Raw genomic sequence first — 13,244 nt, forward strand, 5'->3', positions numbered from 1 at the left:
GAGGCGACCACTTTTAGCGGCATACACTGAGAAAAAAAATACCTTTGCCAAGTAAATTTACTTGCCACAAGTAAATGTATATAAATATTTGCATTTTAAATGTGTGAATTTTCTCGTAGTTGGTAAATTTACTTGGCGAAAGTAATTTTTTTTCTCAGTGCATGTTTACACGGATATGAAGAAGAAACAATTGTCAGACAAACCAAGAACTCGGGGATTCCCTCATTATGCGACGACTTGAGGGTTAATAGTAGCCGAGTGCTACCATCTTTGAGCTTTTCAACTAACACATTAATGAAATTTTTTATCAGCAGAGTGTAATGGTCAACAAGGAAGACTCCATCGTCGATAATTCAGATTTATTCAGACACTTTAAAGAATATTTAATTGGTTTCTTTCGTTCCATTTTTCTTTTTTTTTTTATTAAAAAAATCAAATAATGAAATTTGGAAAATTTGAGCCGAGGAAATTCTATAGAAAATATCAGAATAGAATAAATCTAATAATTGTTTAGCGAATCCGCTAGGTTTTTTATCAACTGTTTTCGTACGTGTCATAAGCAACCACAACAAAATTATTTAATTGCCGCTCATAACGATATAATAATACAGGTAAAAACAGAATAATTGAGATGCAGCTAGACATGAAATGCCATTCGAGTTCTTTGTTCTACAGGTGCATTCAGGATTTTATCGCTCTCGCTCGTACTAATTTTAAGACTGCTGTATTATAAGTAATCCGAGTTGTGTTTTTTTTATTCACTACTCTGACTGTATATGTATCAAGTTCTTATTCCTCTTGATGACTCATAAATGTGCATAATATTTTCACTACCGCGAAATGAAGGGATTGCGCCTGCGCATCCGCTAGATAATTTAATCGAAAATTGTATCATCTTTTTGTCTATTCCATTAAAAACTTCCGCAGCGCTTCCGCGCGTTTTTTTTTTCTAATAGAAATGCTTAGCAAGAAACCAAAAAAACTCGGAAAATCAATAAAAAAAATATCGCGTCAGAGTGAATTGTCCGAAAAAATCGAATTCCAATTATTTTTTCTGTGTAATATTTTCTATTGAACATTTCTTTTGAAAAAAAAAATGCGCGGAGAAGCCGCGGAATTTTTCAGGCTTCACCAGCTTTTTCTATGATTTTTTTTCCAAGTGTATCTGCTCTCATCAATCCGTGGATCGAACGTTTCATCAATTACGTTTTCTTAAAAAATAATTCGAGTCGTATGAATCCCCCCGCACTCTGCAGATAAACGCCTGAATGCAGGTCGTCCCCTCCATGTGTTGAACGGAATGTTGTGAGAGATTAGAGTGGCCTTATGCCTTATGACTGCGCGTCATTCGTTTCTCCAGTATCCAACGTTCACCACGTTCCGAATGGCAACGTAATTTCGGTTTTCTCCTCTCCCCGGAATCAATAAAAAAAACAGTAGTTTCATTGACTCGGAGTTAGATGCTTCAGTTAATGAAAATATTTCAAGTATTGTCATTCTTTTCCTGAAATTTACGAAATACGTTGACTATCATAATTTGTGGGTAGAATGTCTGCTGGCGTGTTACTAAGCAAGGATCTACCTGACATTGAAGTGAGTGGACCTTATCTTATTTAATGTTGATGTCGTTATAATCTCATTGGACTCAGTGGATTTTATCTTATTTAATGTTGATGTCGTTATAATCTCATTGCATCATTCATAAAATTATCACACACGACAAAATTTAATACCAAAACCTGATGAATTAATCAATTCTGTAGAAAATTTCATTGGGTTTCTGGTAAACTTCTATTGTCTTTTGCCGATTCTATTGGATAATTGAGTTCTGTTTTTTTTCTACTGAAAGCTACGATTTTGTTCAAGAGAATCCGTGAAATGCAAAAACCAATATATTTTTAACAGAAATCCAATCGAAATTAGATGAAATATTTTCTAGTGATTTTAGATTTTTCCCTTAAATTTTTTTGTACGTGATTTCGAGAATTTCCACCAACACATGATAACGGAATTCACTGAGACAAAAAAAAGTTTTCTCGAATTCGTAAAAAAAAATATTTTTTTGTGTCAAACATTCATGTTTGACTATTAAATTCGCATAAAACAATTTATTTTTTGCTAATTTTTAAATAACGATTTTGTTGATCCAAACAAGACTTGTTTAAGAGCTTCTTTATTTTTCTGTCCGTGTTGACAAAAATTTCGTTTTTAGAATCTTCTGCGTCTCAATCCCAAGGTGAGAGACTACACGAATTTAGTACCGTCCGTGGAAACTAAGAAGAATAAGCTCCACTGGAAACGAAACGTTGAAGAGAAATGCAATGTAAGTGTGACCTCTCATTCGTAAAAATAAATCCTAATATCCTAATATTAGATCCGTGTTGAAAAATAGAAAAAAAGACCTAAATTATTGCCTAGAAAATCTTATTTCTTGATGAAAAGAAAAAACAATAGAATGAAAAAAATTTTAATATTTCGAACTGAGGAAATTTCTATAAACAATATCTCAATAAAATAAGTTGTATATAAAAATATCAATAGAAATCCTATAGAATTGTCTAACAAATTCGCTAGATCTACGAATTTTTGTTAAATTCTTCGCAAATAAGTTTGCTGAAATATTTCCATAGACTCACTACAGCCAGAATATCGTAAATTCTCCCAAAAAAAAATCATTACCCAAAGTTCACTTATTATTCAGACCTGCACCTTGACAAACAACTTCGACGACATAAAGCACACGACCCTGAGCGAGCGTGGAGCCCTGAAAGAGTCCGCCCGCTGCCTGAAATGCGCGGACGCGCCCTGCCAGAAGGGTTGTCCCACCCAGATCGACATAAAGTCCTTCATAACCTCGATATCCAACAAGAACTACTACGGGGCAGCGAAAGAAATCCTCTCGGATAATCCGCTGGGCCTGACCTGCGGGATGGTATGTCCAACGAGTGACTTGTGCGTGGGTGGATGCAACCTAGCAGCTACCGAAGAAGGGGCCATCAACATCGGAGGTCTCCAGCACTTCGCTGTGGACATCTTCAAGAAGATGAACATCAAGCAGACTAGGATTCCGGGACAATCCGTCAGCCACGCGGAGACGAAGATCGCCCTTATCGGTTGTGGCCCTGCGTCCCTCACCTGCGCCACATTTCTGGCGAGGCTGGGGTACAACAACATCAGGATCTTCGAGAGGGAGAGCTTCCCGGGGGGTCTGAGCTCCTCCGAAATCCCGCAATACCGTTTGCCCTACGACGCCGTCAACTTCGAGATCAAGCTCGTTAAAGATCTTGGAGTAGAGATCGAGTGCGGAAGGTCGCTTTCGACAGACGACCTGACAGTCCAAAAGCTGAAAGACTCCCGCTACGAGGTCATCTTCCTCGGAATCGGACTCCCCCAGCCCAAGCTGATCCCAATCTTCGAAGGCCTCGACGAACAGATGGGCTTCTTCACTTCGAAGAGCTTCCTGCCCCGAGTTTCTAAAGGCAGCAAGCCCGGAATGTGCGCCTGTAAGACGTCGTTACCAGCCCTCCACGGCAACGTCATCGTCCTTGGAGCAGGTGACACGGCCTTCGACTGCGCGACATCGGCCCTCCGCTGCGGCGCCGCAAGAGTCTTCGTAGTCTTCAGAAAGGGCTTTACAAACATTCGGGCTGTTCCAGAGGAGATGGACCTGGCCCGCGAGGAAAAATGCGAGTTCATTCCTTTCCAATCTCCCCAGAGAGTGATCCTCCATCCAAAGACCAGGAAAATCATCGCGATGGAGTTCGCCAGGACCGAGCATACTGAGAACGGCGAGTGGATTGAAGACCCCGACCAGATAACCCGACTGAAGGCAGACTTCATCATCTCCGCTTTTGGATCGGGTCTTTCCGACACCAAGATCACCTCAGCGATGTTCCCAGTAAAGCTGAATAGATGGGGTCTTCCTGAGGTGAACGCCATCACCATGGAGACTTCCCATCCAGGCGTCTTCTGCGGCGGTGATCTGGCCGGAGTAGCCCAGACGACCGTTGAATCCGTTAACGACGGTAAAGTCGCTGCGTGGAGTATCCACAAGTACATCCAGGAGTCTCACAACGAGAAGGTCCCGGAGACCCCTTGCCTCCCAAAATTCCATACGGATATCGACGAAGTCGATCTCAGCGTCGAAGTCTGCGGTCTTCATTTTGAAAATCCATTTGGCCTCGCCTCAGCGCCACCTGCCACCACCAGCGCCATGATCCGCAGGGCCTTCGAGGCCGGCTGGGGTTTCGTCGTGACGAAAACCTTCAGCTTGGACAAAGACCTGGTCACTAACGTCTCTCCCAGAATAATAAAAGGCACGACTTCCCGTCATCATTACGGCCCGGAGCAAAGCAGCTTCCTCAACATCGAACTGATATCCGAGAAATCCGCGGCGTACTGGTGTCGGAGTGTGACGGAACTAAAGCGGGACTTCCCCGGAAAAATCGTCATTGCGAGCATCATGTGTTCGTACGACGAAGCCGATTGGACGGAATTAGCGAAGTTGGCTGAGTCAGCTGGGGCTGACGGTCTGGAGTTGAACCTCTCGTGCCCCCACGGCATGGGGGAGTCTGGGATGGGTCTGGCGTGTGGTCAAGACCCGATTTTAGTCCGGGACATCTCCAAGTGGGTCAGGAAGGCCGTGAAAATTCCGTTCTTCGTGAAGCTGACGCCAAACATCACTGATATCGCTTCGATTGCGAAGGCAGCTCACGAAGGTGGCGCCTCCGGCGTATCCGCCATCAATACGGTTTCCGGGCTGATGGGCCTCCACGGAGATGGCAGCCCCTGGCCAGCCGTCGGCAGCAAGAAGCTGACGACTTACGGGGGCATGTCCGGAAATGCCACGAGACCGCAAGCACTGCGAGCCATCTCAACAATCGCGAAGGAGTTACCGGATTTTCCGATCATGGGAATTGGAGGGGTGGACTCTGCGGATGTGACGCTTCAGTTCTTGCACTGTGGCGCTTCCGTCGTGCAGGTGGGGAGCGCCATTCAGAACCAGGACTTCTCGTTGATTGAGGATTACGTGACGGGGTTGAAGGCTCTGCTGTATCTCGAAGGAAAGGGGTTGAACGGCTGGGATGGACAGAGTCCCCCGACGATGAGGCACCAGAAGGGAAAGCCGGTTCTTCATCACGCGCTTGGGAAACATGTGCCCTACTTCGGGGAGTATCAACTGATGCGGCTGAAAGCGGAGGCGGAAGTCAAGGCCAGGTCAGATCCGCTGGCGGTTGATCGCGATCGAAATGAAGGGGTTGAAATGACGGATTCAGGGAAGGGTCTAGATGTTCCTAAACTGAAAAGTGTCATTGGGAAGGCGTTGACTCATATTGGGCCCTACAAACAGCTTGATAACACACAACAGGTGGTCGCGCTGATTGATGACGACATGTGCATCAATTGCGGCAAGTGCTACATGACTTGCGCTGACTCGGGGTATCAGGCCATCGAATTCAACGCGGAAACCCATATTCCGCATGTCAATGACGACTGCACCGGGTGCACCCTGTGCTTATCCGTGTGTCCAATCATCGATTGCATAACGTAAGTCTTTTGTATTTCCATTATCCGGGGTAAATTTTTTGGTCGGGATTTTAGTCGGGTTCAGAGTCATTGACGCTTTTATTTTTATTAAGGATGGTGCCAAAGACTATTCCGCATGTTGTGAAACGAGGAGTGTCACCGGCTGGAGGGGAGATCAGAAATGGTGTGAAATAGGCACAGTAGTGAGGCAGAATACTCGAGAATTATAAAGGCATGGTTTTTCATGTAAATTTATTGCACCAATTTATACTATTAATAAAGATTTTTCGAGGTCTTCTAGTAATTTGGATTGTCGAACCATTGGAGACGCTTCGGCTGAGTCGTGTCGAGATTGTATGCCAAGCATTTCTTCTCGAATATTTGTTTTCTGGAAATTTAATGCATTATTAATAGAAATAATTGCTAACGAGAACTACTGAAATTCGGGGAAAACATTGGGTCATGAATTCTCAGCCAAAAGAGGATGGAGAAATCTGAAACATGGCTTGAAAAAATTATTCATTCTGTAGAAACCGGATGAGGTGAGTTGAAGGTGATCTGGAGAGGCTGAATAATTTTAAGAAAGGTTTAAAAGCACGATGTGGAGGCGCAGCCATCTTTGAAGTCCCTTGCGGGGGGGGATCCAAGCAAGATGGCGGCACCCACATCTGTTATCTGTTATCCTCTGCAGATTACTCTGAACTCGAATTCGATAGAAAATTCTAGTCGAAAATTCTAATACAATTGGACTTGCACTGATAATTTTATTAGTTTTTGGCCAATTCTATTGAAGAATTCTACAACTTTCTTCAATTAAATTTTTTCATGGCGCAAAGTTTTCTCCGCATTTCACTAGTTTTTCTCTTGCTTCCGAGGCTTCTTGAAGAAAAAGCTAACGCTTTTCGTAAGGAATTTAATAGATTTGTTATTATATGCGAATTTTATTGGAACCCCAATCTATCTATTAGAATGGTATGAAAGAATTCGATTGATGTTTTGTGCCGATTTCTTCTGAAAAGTATGCAACTAATAATTGATGGAAAAAATTTAATAGGTTTCAATTTTCCTACGTCACGTACAGATTTAACGTCATAAATTTTTTGGAACAACATTATGGAATTATTGGATCTATTACCGGTCCCTCCGGGCACAACTAACGATCGGATAATCGCAGGTGAAGCATTGTGGCCTGAGTATGTTGAAGTATGTGTTCCCAATACTGCTGGATACTATACTATTAGCTCTTTTCAGACACTGAAAAAAAACATGGTCACAGCCACAGGCAGATCTAGAATGTGTTCACCAATTACGGAGATTATTTCGAGTGAAACTATCAAATATCGACATAAACACCTGGTGAATATTCCATTATTCCTCAGTGGTCCGTATCTCCCGCTACTGGGGATCTCAGTTGGACACTCGTCGTGACTCCTACAGCAGGCGTCAGTGTGATCAAAAGGGCCTAAGAAACTGGAGTTGGGTGCGATGTCACCAGCTCCGCACCAAAGGGTCCCTGAATGAAACATCGAGCTTTAGAAAAATGTTTTTATACACTGAGAGAAAAACGATAAAGTTCTCAAACAAGTCTCACTTGTGCCAAGAAAATAGTTTTTGAAAATTATCAAAAAAGGATTTTTTTGTGCCAAACATGCAGAGTGCGCCGGAATGAAAAATTTTTCTCGCAAAAATAGATTTAGTAGTTCAATAAAAATTGCATTCTCTGTACACGCAAGAAATGTCAATTCTAGCACTGCTCCTTCGTTATTCGATACTCCCATACGTATTTTGCTCCCGAAAAATCCTTGTTTTATGCGAAACAAGGGCTAGTAATTTTTCGTTTCGGTTGTCTAATAATCACAGATAAGAAATGAACCCTTAAATGAAACAATAATAATGATATGATAGTAATTTTGTAACTTAGGAATAAAATATTTGTTGATAATTTCCCTCTATATGAGATATTTTCATCCTGAAAAGGCACTGTCTGGTGTGAATTATCCGCCTCTTGAACCAAATATTTCGTTGCCGTCGAAAGCAGAACAATTATTCACGTTTGAGACTTTCAAATTCGAACCAAACAAATTCTTTTTTGGCAATTTTCAACTAGCGATTTTGTTGGCCCAAACAAGACTTGTTTGACAACGTGTTTGTTTTTCTCTCAGTGTACGTTCTCACTCATAATTACCTGGAAAAATGGCGTGAACCTGTATTTTAAATCTATCCAGAACCGAGCTGAACGTGTCGACTAAGGGGTCGGAGCTGCCGTCCTCATCACCACCCGAGACATCTTTGAAAATCCCTCCCAAGCCCTGGATGAGTCGCTCGAGACCACTCCGATAGGTCTCCACTTCCTTTCCTCCAGTGGTGTCCGGATCGCACTGATCCTCACCTCTTACTCCATCATGCTCTAGCAGCAGAAGAATAGCAACGAACAATAGCGCATTTTTCCGCGTCGAACCTAACATACTCCGAAGGATTCTTATCAAGTACTAAGTCACTGAAAAAAAACGGTTATCGCAATATAATGGGTATATAGCCCCCAGAGACTTTTATACCGGCGTTGAACAATGTGTCCGGTTGCAGCACGCTCATTATTATAATTTTCATGTTTTTTTTGTTTTCCATGTTTTTCCAATGACATTATCATTGACAGTGACATAAATTCTGATATACCTGTGGCATTAACTCAGAGAGCCACCGAATAATGATAAACATGAATTCAAGGTATTTCTTCATTCTCTTCTGGTGGTCAATTATCTTAGGGTCAATTAGGGGGTTGGGATTAGTAATTGCGCGGATGGGAAGATTGAGGGGAGAAAAGACTGTTAGAATTCTATGGAATTTAGTCAATAAATCCAGTAACTTCGCTGCCAAATTCTATTGGACATCTATCAGTTTTTGGACGATTTTATCGAAAAATTCTCCAGTTTTTCTGCAGATTTTTTTCCAATAGATTGCTTAAATCCTCATGTGCATAGGAATTTAAGAAATCAATAGAAAAACTTAGCGGATTCGTTAGAAAATTCTATAGGATTTCTATTGAACTCAAATTCTATTCATTTTTCCATAAAAATCCTCAAGCGATCAACTTTAAAGAGAAAAAAAAAATCAATGTCACTAACGTTTTTATGTTATGACATAGAATCGCAAAGTAAGGAAGTGGAGTTCCCCCGTGGACATTTACTGTGTCACAAAGTAATTCGTAAGATAAGTCTGCCCATGTTTATTCATCCGTACAAAACACAATTTGTATCCTTCATTAGGTATTCATTTATTTTACCAAAGTAGTCGTTAGTAATACTAAATTCGGAATGGAAAATTCAGGCCCGTTGATAGTAAGCAATATTTTGGTATTTATTTGTCTCAGGGATATTCATCAGGCGTTGACGTGTGGAATTTTCCATATTTCCAGGGATTATAGTATTTGTGGTTTTGAATAGAAGTTGTGTAATCGTTCAAATTTAAGTTTCTGTTTTCATGAGAATTTTTTGGGTTAGGGTAACTGTCTAAAATTTCTAAAAAAAACTTCAAACTCTGGCTAAATCCTGACTAAACCCTGATTAAATCCCGGCTGAACCCTGATTACACTTTGATTAAAGTCTGAAGGAAGTCTGAATGTAGGAGCATTTGAAAGAACGAAATAATACGCAAAACTTTATGACATGAAAAACGAGAAGATGAGAATAGTAAAATGAGAATGCAAAAAAAGAGAATCCATTCGGATGCAAAACGATAATTTATTATTAGCAATAACTATACTCATCATTTACAAAAAATGCAATTATCCACGTGTTTTTGATTTTTTATTGGCTATTGGGGTACTGTTGTACTTTTGAGAAGCGTAAAAAAAGAGTAGGACAGTCGGAGAATCTGAAATAAGACATGTTATCAATTTTTCATTTATTCCTTTCATTTAATCTTCAAAGAATTTCTGAGAGAAGTTCAATTATGTAAAATTTTTTTCGTGCGTGAAATAATAGAAAGAGTCCTGAGGCATTCGCTAGGGAATTCTGTCTGTAACTTTATAATCTTTGCTATCCAATATAGAAGTCTCTTGTTTAGATTTTTTAGTATGAGAAGAAAAAAACAACGAAAAACCCTATAAAATTTAAATGATTTATATTCAATCAGTTTTCAACCATAAATTTATCTCTAGAGAATATCTATTCAAAAAAAAATGATTTGCTGTGGAAAATCCATTGACTTTTTTCTAATCAATGCTTCTCAATAAAAAAATCGAAGAACAACTGTGCAATAAAATAGAAATAAAAAATACGAATAGAATTCCTTAGCAGATGTGTTAGACTGCACTGACAGGAAATTATTTCTGCGAAAAATTATATGTTCTCCTGAGGAGATCTTTGACGCGTTGAATCACTTTACTTGTGGACAAAAAATAAAGTTTCCACCAAAACATGATAATTTTCGTAGTAGTAATTGTTCTCGTGAGACATTTATATCTTTCCGGTAAATACGTTCGTTCTACAGAGAATTACATGAGGCTCCGGTTTTATCAAGTCACTGATATTGAGTAGTCTATATCTTTGTGAATAAACACTTATAATTTCCATGGAACAAATGATAATTTCAAGAGGAAACTACAATTTTCTTGCCGATAACTGTGTTATTGAGAAAAATAAATAATTTCGAGGGGACAATTTTTTTTGGGAAAAAAATATTCTTTCCTCGTCAATGTATTCTTTCTATGGTATAAACCTATGGAGTTCTCTCAGATCAAATGATTGTCGTACAATAGATTATATTTTTTCCTGCCAACAGTTGGAATTCTTCTAGGAATCTTTCTGATGATCACGACAAAAAATTAATTTTTGTGGAAGATATTAAATTTCCTTCTATCAAGCTGGTTAATTTTCTCCAAGTAAATCTGTTCCACTTCATCAAATATTCTCACGTGGAAAATATAGTTTTTCGGCAGAACTAATGTTTTTTCTCAGTCTGTTTTGGTAAAATTATTCGTACCTGTTGAGTTCTTAAAAATTTACTTACGCCTACGAATCTCTGTAACGAAAGCTCCATAAGAGGTCCGGCCATAAAAATAATCGGCTTGCAAAACCGGGTGATGACTATCCCCAAATCATTATTCAATTTCTTGTTAAATTTCCACCAGTTGCTGGAGAAAACAGTTTGTGACAAACTCTGGCTCTGAAAAATTCTCCCAGGATTTTTTTATTGCCGCAAGATTTTTTTTTGGGTGTTCTGTCTCACCTGGAGGGTGAGTTCATTGCCATGCCAGCAATAAATGAAAATCTGGTATGTCATGCAGCACATGTAAGTTATCATGCCGAATGTCTCGACGGGGACGAATACAGTCATCTAAAAAAATCATCAAATATTCACCTGTGTCGTAGGGTTGAGCTAATTCGGACTATTTTATACTTCATCTGAATCGATCACTTACGAAAAATTCTATGGAAAATTCTTACGTTTTAGTCGCGAAATTCTATTGCATTTCTATTAGAAAATTCTACATTTTTCAGTACATATTTTTCCATAGAAAAAAGTATATAGATGTTCACTTTTTCATGTAACTCATTCTATTGGATTGTTTCAATCAGAATTCTCGAAAGAAAATTTTCCAAGTTTGTTGTCTTATTTTTTATTATGAGAAACAAATGAAAATACAACAGAAAAAAACTTAGAAAATGTATGCCCAAAAATTTCAATAAGAAAATCAAATTCTAGCAACTTTTTTAAAAAATTAAATATCTCTTAACGAAAACGATGAATTTTTCTATTACTGGTTCCCTTACGCAATTACCTGACTTATATGGAATGCGGTTAGACAGATGATGATGCAGTTGACGAGAAGTTGCACGAGAACGACATTTCCAAAAATATTTCTCACTTCCTCGATGAAACTTGAGGGAATGATTGTTCAATTTATCTATTGTTTATTTTTGATAATGAAGATGTATGAGAAATAATTTAATAGAGAAATTTAGCGTTTCCTCTAATGAACTCTACTGAAATTCTCTGAAATTTCTTCTATAAATATATTCCCGGGAGTAAAATTTTCCAGTTATGAAAGCTTTGCGTCATTAATTCTCTGCCAAAAGAGAATGGAAAAACGTGAAATATGTTTTAAAAAATTTGTTCATTCTATAGAAATCGGATGAAGCGAATTTCGCGGGATCCGAAGTAGACAAGTAATTTTTTAAAATGTTTAAAAATACGAGGTGAGAACGCCGCCATCTTCGAAGCCCCTTGCGGCAGAGACAGAGAGAGTGTCTCCAACCAAGATGGCAGGGCCCAAACTTATCAACTACTTGGTATGTTTGAAAATTTCTTAAAATTATTAAAATTTCATCGACTTTTGCTCAAGTTCACCTTATTTCATCCAATTCCTCGCAAAAAAAAACAATTTTTTCAAGCCATTCTTCAGATTTTTCCTTCCCTTTCTGCCTAAGAATTAATGACTCAAAATTTTCCCTAAATTTCATATATATTTTTTGTACTCCCAGACGGAAAAAAAATACTTGAATCAAGTATAAAATATAGTTGATTCAAGTATATTATTCTTGATTCCAGTATAAAATCTACTCGAATTAAGAATAAATATACTTGAATCAACTATATTTTTTTTCGTGTAAGGTCCCTTAACATGACTTTATGCATTTCCTGAATATACCCCATAACATCAACAGTATGTTGAATGTAGCTGTGCAGCTCCTTCCGCAGCCTCGCGTCGTCAATCTCTTTAGACCCTCCATCAACATCGAGCTCCAAAATATTCTTCTTGACGACCTCGAACTGACAGCAGGCGACGTTCAACAATCCAGTGATCAACGTGTCCATGGATATGTTGTGGAAGCATCCTAACATAATAGCAAAACTCTGATGTGCACAGGTGATTTGAAAAGCTGGTGTAGCTTTGGTGTCATAAGGGTACCACGCCTCCATGGGTAATCGCCTGGCGTGACCCGAAATGGCGTCTGCAATGGGGGTGAAACCCCAGCAGAATACAGCCATCGTCCCGAAGCTCTGGTACCTCAGGTAATGGTATATCCCCTGCCATGCGTACCACGTAAAAATTCTCTCGAACTTATCCCTGTCCTTTGAGAATTTATCGCTCTCTAGCATGTCCAGAATCCTTTGAATTCGGTTTTGATTCCCTAGAATGAGGAATATCTATTCTTACGTGGAAGTCAGGGGAAAGCGAATCGATATACTGGGAATAACTATTTCAAGTTTATTTTCCACGAGAAAAAAATACTCAAATGTTAACACGCACTAACAAATACAGAATTTTCTATAAAGAATTCCGCAGGAACCCGAGTCGAGGATTTGGTTCTGATTGGACCTCTAAAGATGGTTTTGAACCAGGGGAGACTCCTAGACCCCAATGTTCTATACATACTCCTAGACCCCATTGTCCTCCTAGACAATGTTGTCACAACTCTGCTGTTCAATTGAAAACAGATATCATCTTTAGAGACATTTGTCATGTTTAGAGGCTCTAGCACGTCATTTCTCGACCCGCTCTTTCATTTGAGCCCAAAAAAACATTCATATCTTGTCTGACATCGCTGCTACAAACTCGGGTCTACAACTCGGGTTTTCAATTGACGCCTTTTTTTCAGGGGTGATTTTTCGAAAATTTATTTTAAAAAAAGTACTAACTAGCAAATCTTTTTTATTAGCTCGCAATTTTCTTCAAAACTACTTCAATGAGGAAAAAAATAAAAATTTGGAATATC

General features: G+C 39.3%; 3 protein-coding genes across 3 annotated transcripts in view; 1 reads left to right on the forward strand and 2 right to left on the reverse strand.

Annotated features, from left to right (window-relative positions):
- Window positions 1-1,329: 1,329 nt before the first annotated feature.
- Window positions 1,330-5,830, forward strand: LOC107043147 (dihydropyrimidine dehydrogenase [NADP(+)]). Its single transcript, XM_015264488.1, has 4 exons — window positions 1,330-1,593; window positions 2,213-2,323; window positions 2,702-5,547; window positions 5,640-5,830. The coding sequence occupies exons 1-4, from the start codon at window positions 1,549-1,551 to the stop codon at window positions 5,719-5,721; spliced, it is 3,084 nt and encodes a 1,027-aa protein (XP_015119974.1). The 5' UTR covers window positions 1,330-1,548; the 3' UTR covers window positions 5,722-5,830.
- On the reverse strand, window positions 5,762-8,031 carry LOC107043148 (phospholipase A2). The gene is made up of 4 exons (XM_015264489.1): window positions 7,712-8,031; window positions 6,880-7,039; window positions 6,662-6,814; window positions 5,762-5,914 (listed from the first exon to the last, which is right to left on the reverse strand). The coding sequence occupies exons 1-4, from the start codon at window positions 7,989-7,991 to the stop codon at window positions 5,824-5,826; spliced, it is 684 nt and encodes a 227-aa protein (XP_015119975.1). The 5' UTR covers window positions 7,992-8,031; the 3' UTR covers window positions 5,762-5,823.
- Window positions 8,032-9,336: 1,305 nt separating this feature from the next.
- Window positions 9,337-13,244, reverse strand: part of LOC107043047 (odorant receptor Or1-like) — a 4,933-nt gene continuing 1,025 nt past the window's right edge. The window contains exons 3-7 of the mRNA XM_029126466.1: window positions 12,176-12,675; window positions 11,306-11,405; window positions 10,753-10,860; window positions 10,540-10,689; window positions 9,337-9,396 (exon numbers count right to left, since the gene is read on the reverse strand). Coding sequence (XP_028982299.1) covers window positions 9,337-9,396; window positions 10,540-10,689; window positions 10,753-10,860; window positions 11,306-11,405; window positions 12,176-12,675 — 918 coding nt within the window. The remainder of the gene's footprint in view (window positions 9,397-10,539; window positions 10,690-10,752; window positions 10,861-11,305; window positions 11,406-12,175; window positions 12,676-13,244) is intronic.

Source organism: Diachasma alloeum, unplaced genomic scaffold, assembly GCF_001412515.2.
Source record: "Diachasma alloeum isolate Michigan unplaced genomic scaffold, Dall2.0 Dall_scaffold_00547, whole genome shotgun sequence".
Lineage (NCBI taxonomy): Eukaryota > Metazoa > Arthropoda > Insecta > Hymenoptera > Braconidae > Diachasma > Diachasma alloeum.

What these genes read in the sequence shown, in the direction of transcription:
- LOC107043148 (XM_015264489.1), bottom strand. Translation starts at nt 7,991, where the DNA reads ATGTTAGGTTCGACGCGGAAAAATGCGCTATTGTTCGTTGCTATTCTT. An exon ending in AATAATGGAATATTCACCAG is followed by an intron (nt 6,815 to 6,879) that starts GTGTTTATGTCG and finishes AACACATTCTAG; the next exon opens with ATCTGCCTGTGGCTGTGACC. An exon ending in AGTTGTGCCCGGAGGGACCG is followed by an intron (nt 5,915 to 6,661) that starts GTAATAGATCCA and finishes TTAAATTTCCAG; the next exon opens with AAAACAAATATTCGAGAAGA.
- LOC107043147 (XM_015264488.1), top strand. Translation starts at nt 1,549, where the DNA reads ATGTCTGCTGGCGTGTTACTAAGCAAGGATCTACCTGACATTGAA. An exon ending in AGGATCTACCTGACATTGAA is followed by an intron (nt 1,594 to 2,212) that starts GTGAGTGGACCT and finishes TTTCGTTTTTAG; the next exon opens with AATCTTCTGCGTCTCAATCC. An exon ending in ACGTTGAAGAGAAATGCAAT is followed by an intron (nt 2,324 to 2,701) that starts GTAAGTGTGACC and finishes CTTATTATTCAG; the next exon opens with ACCTGCACCTTGACAAACAA.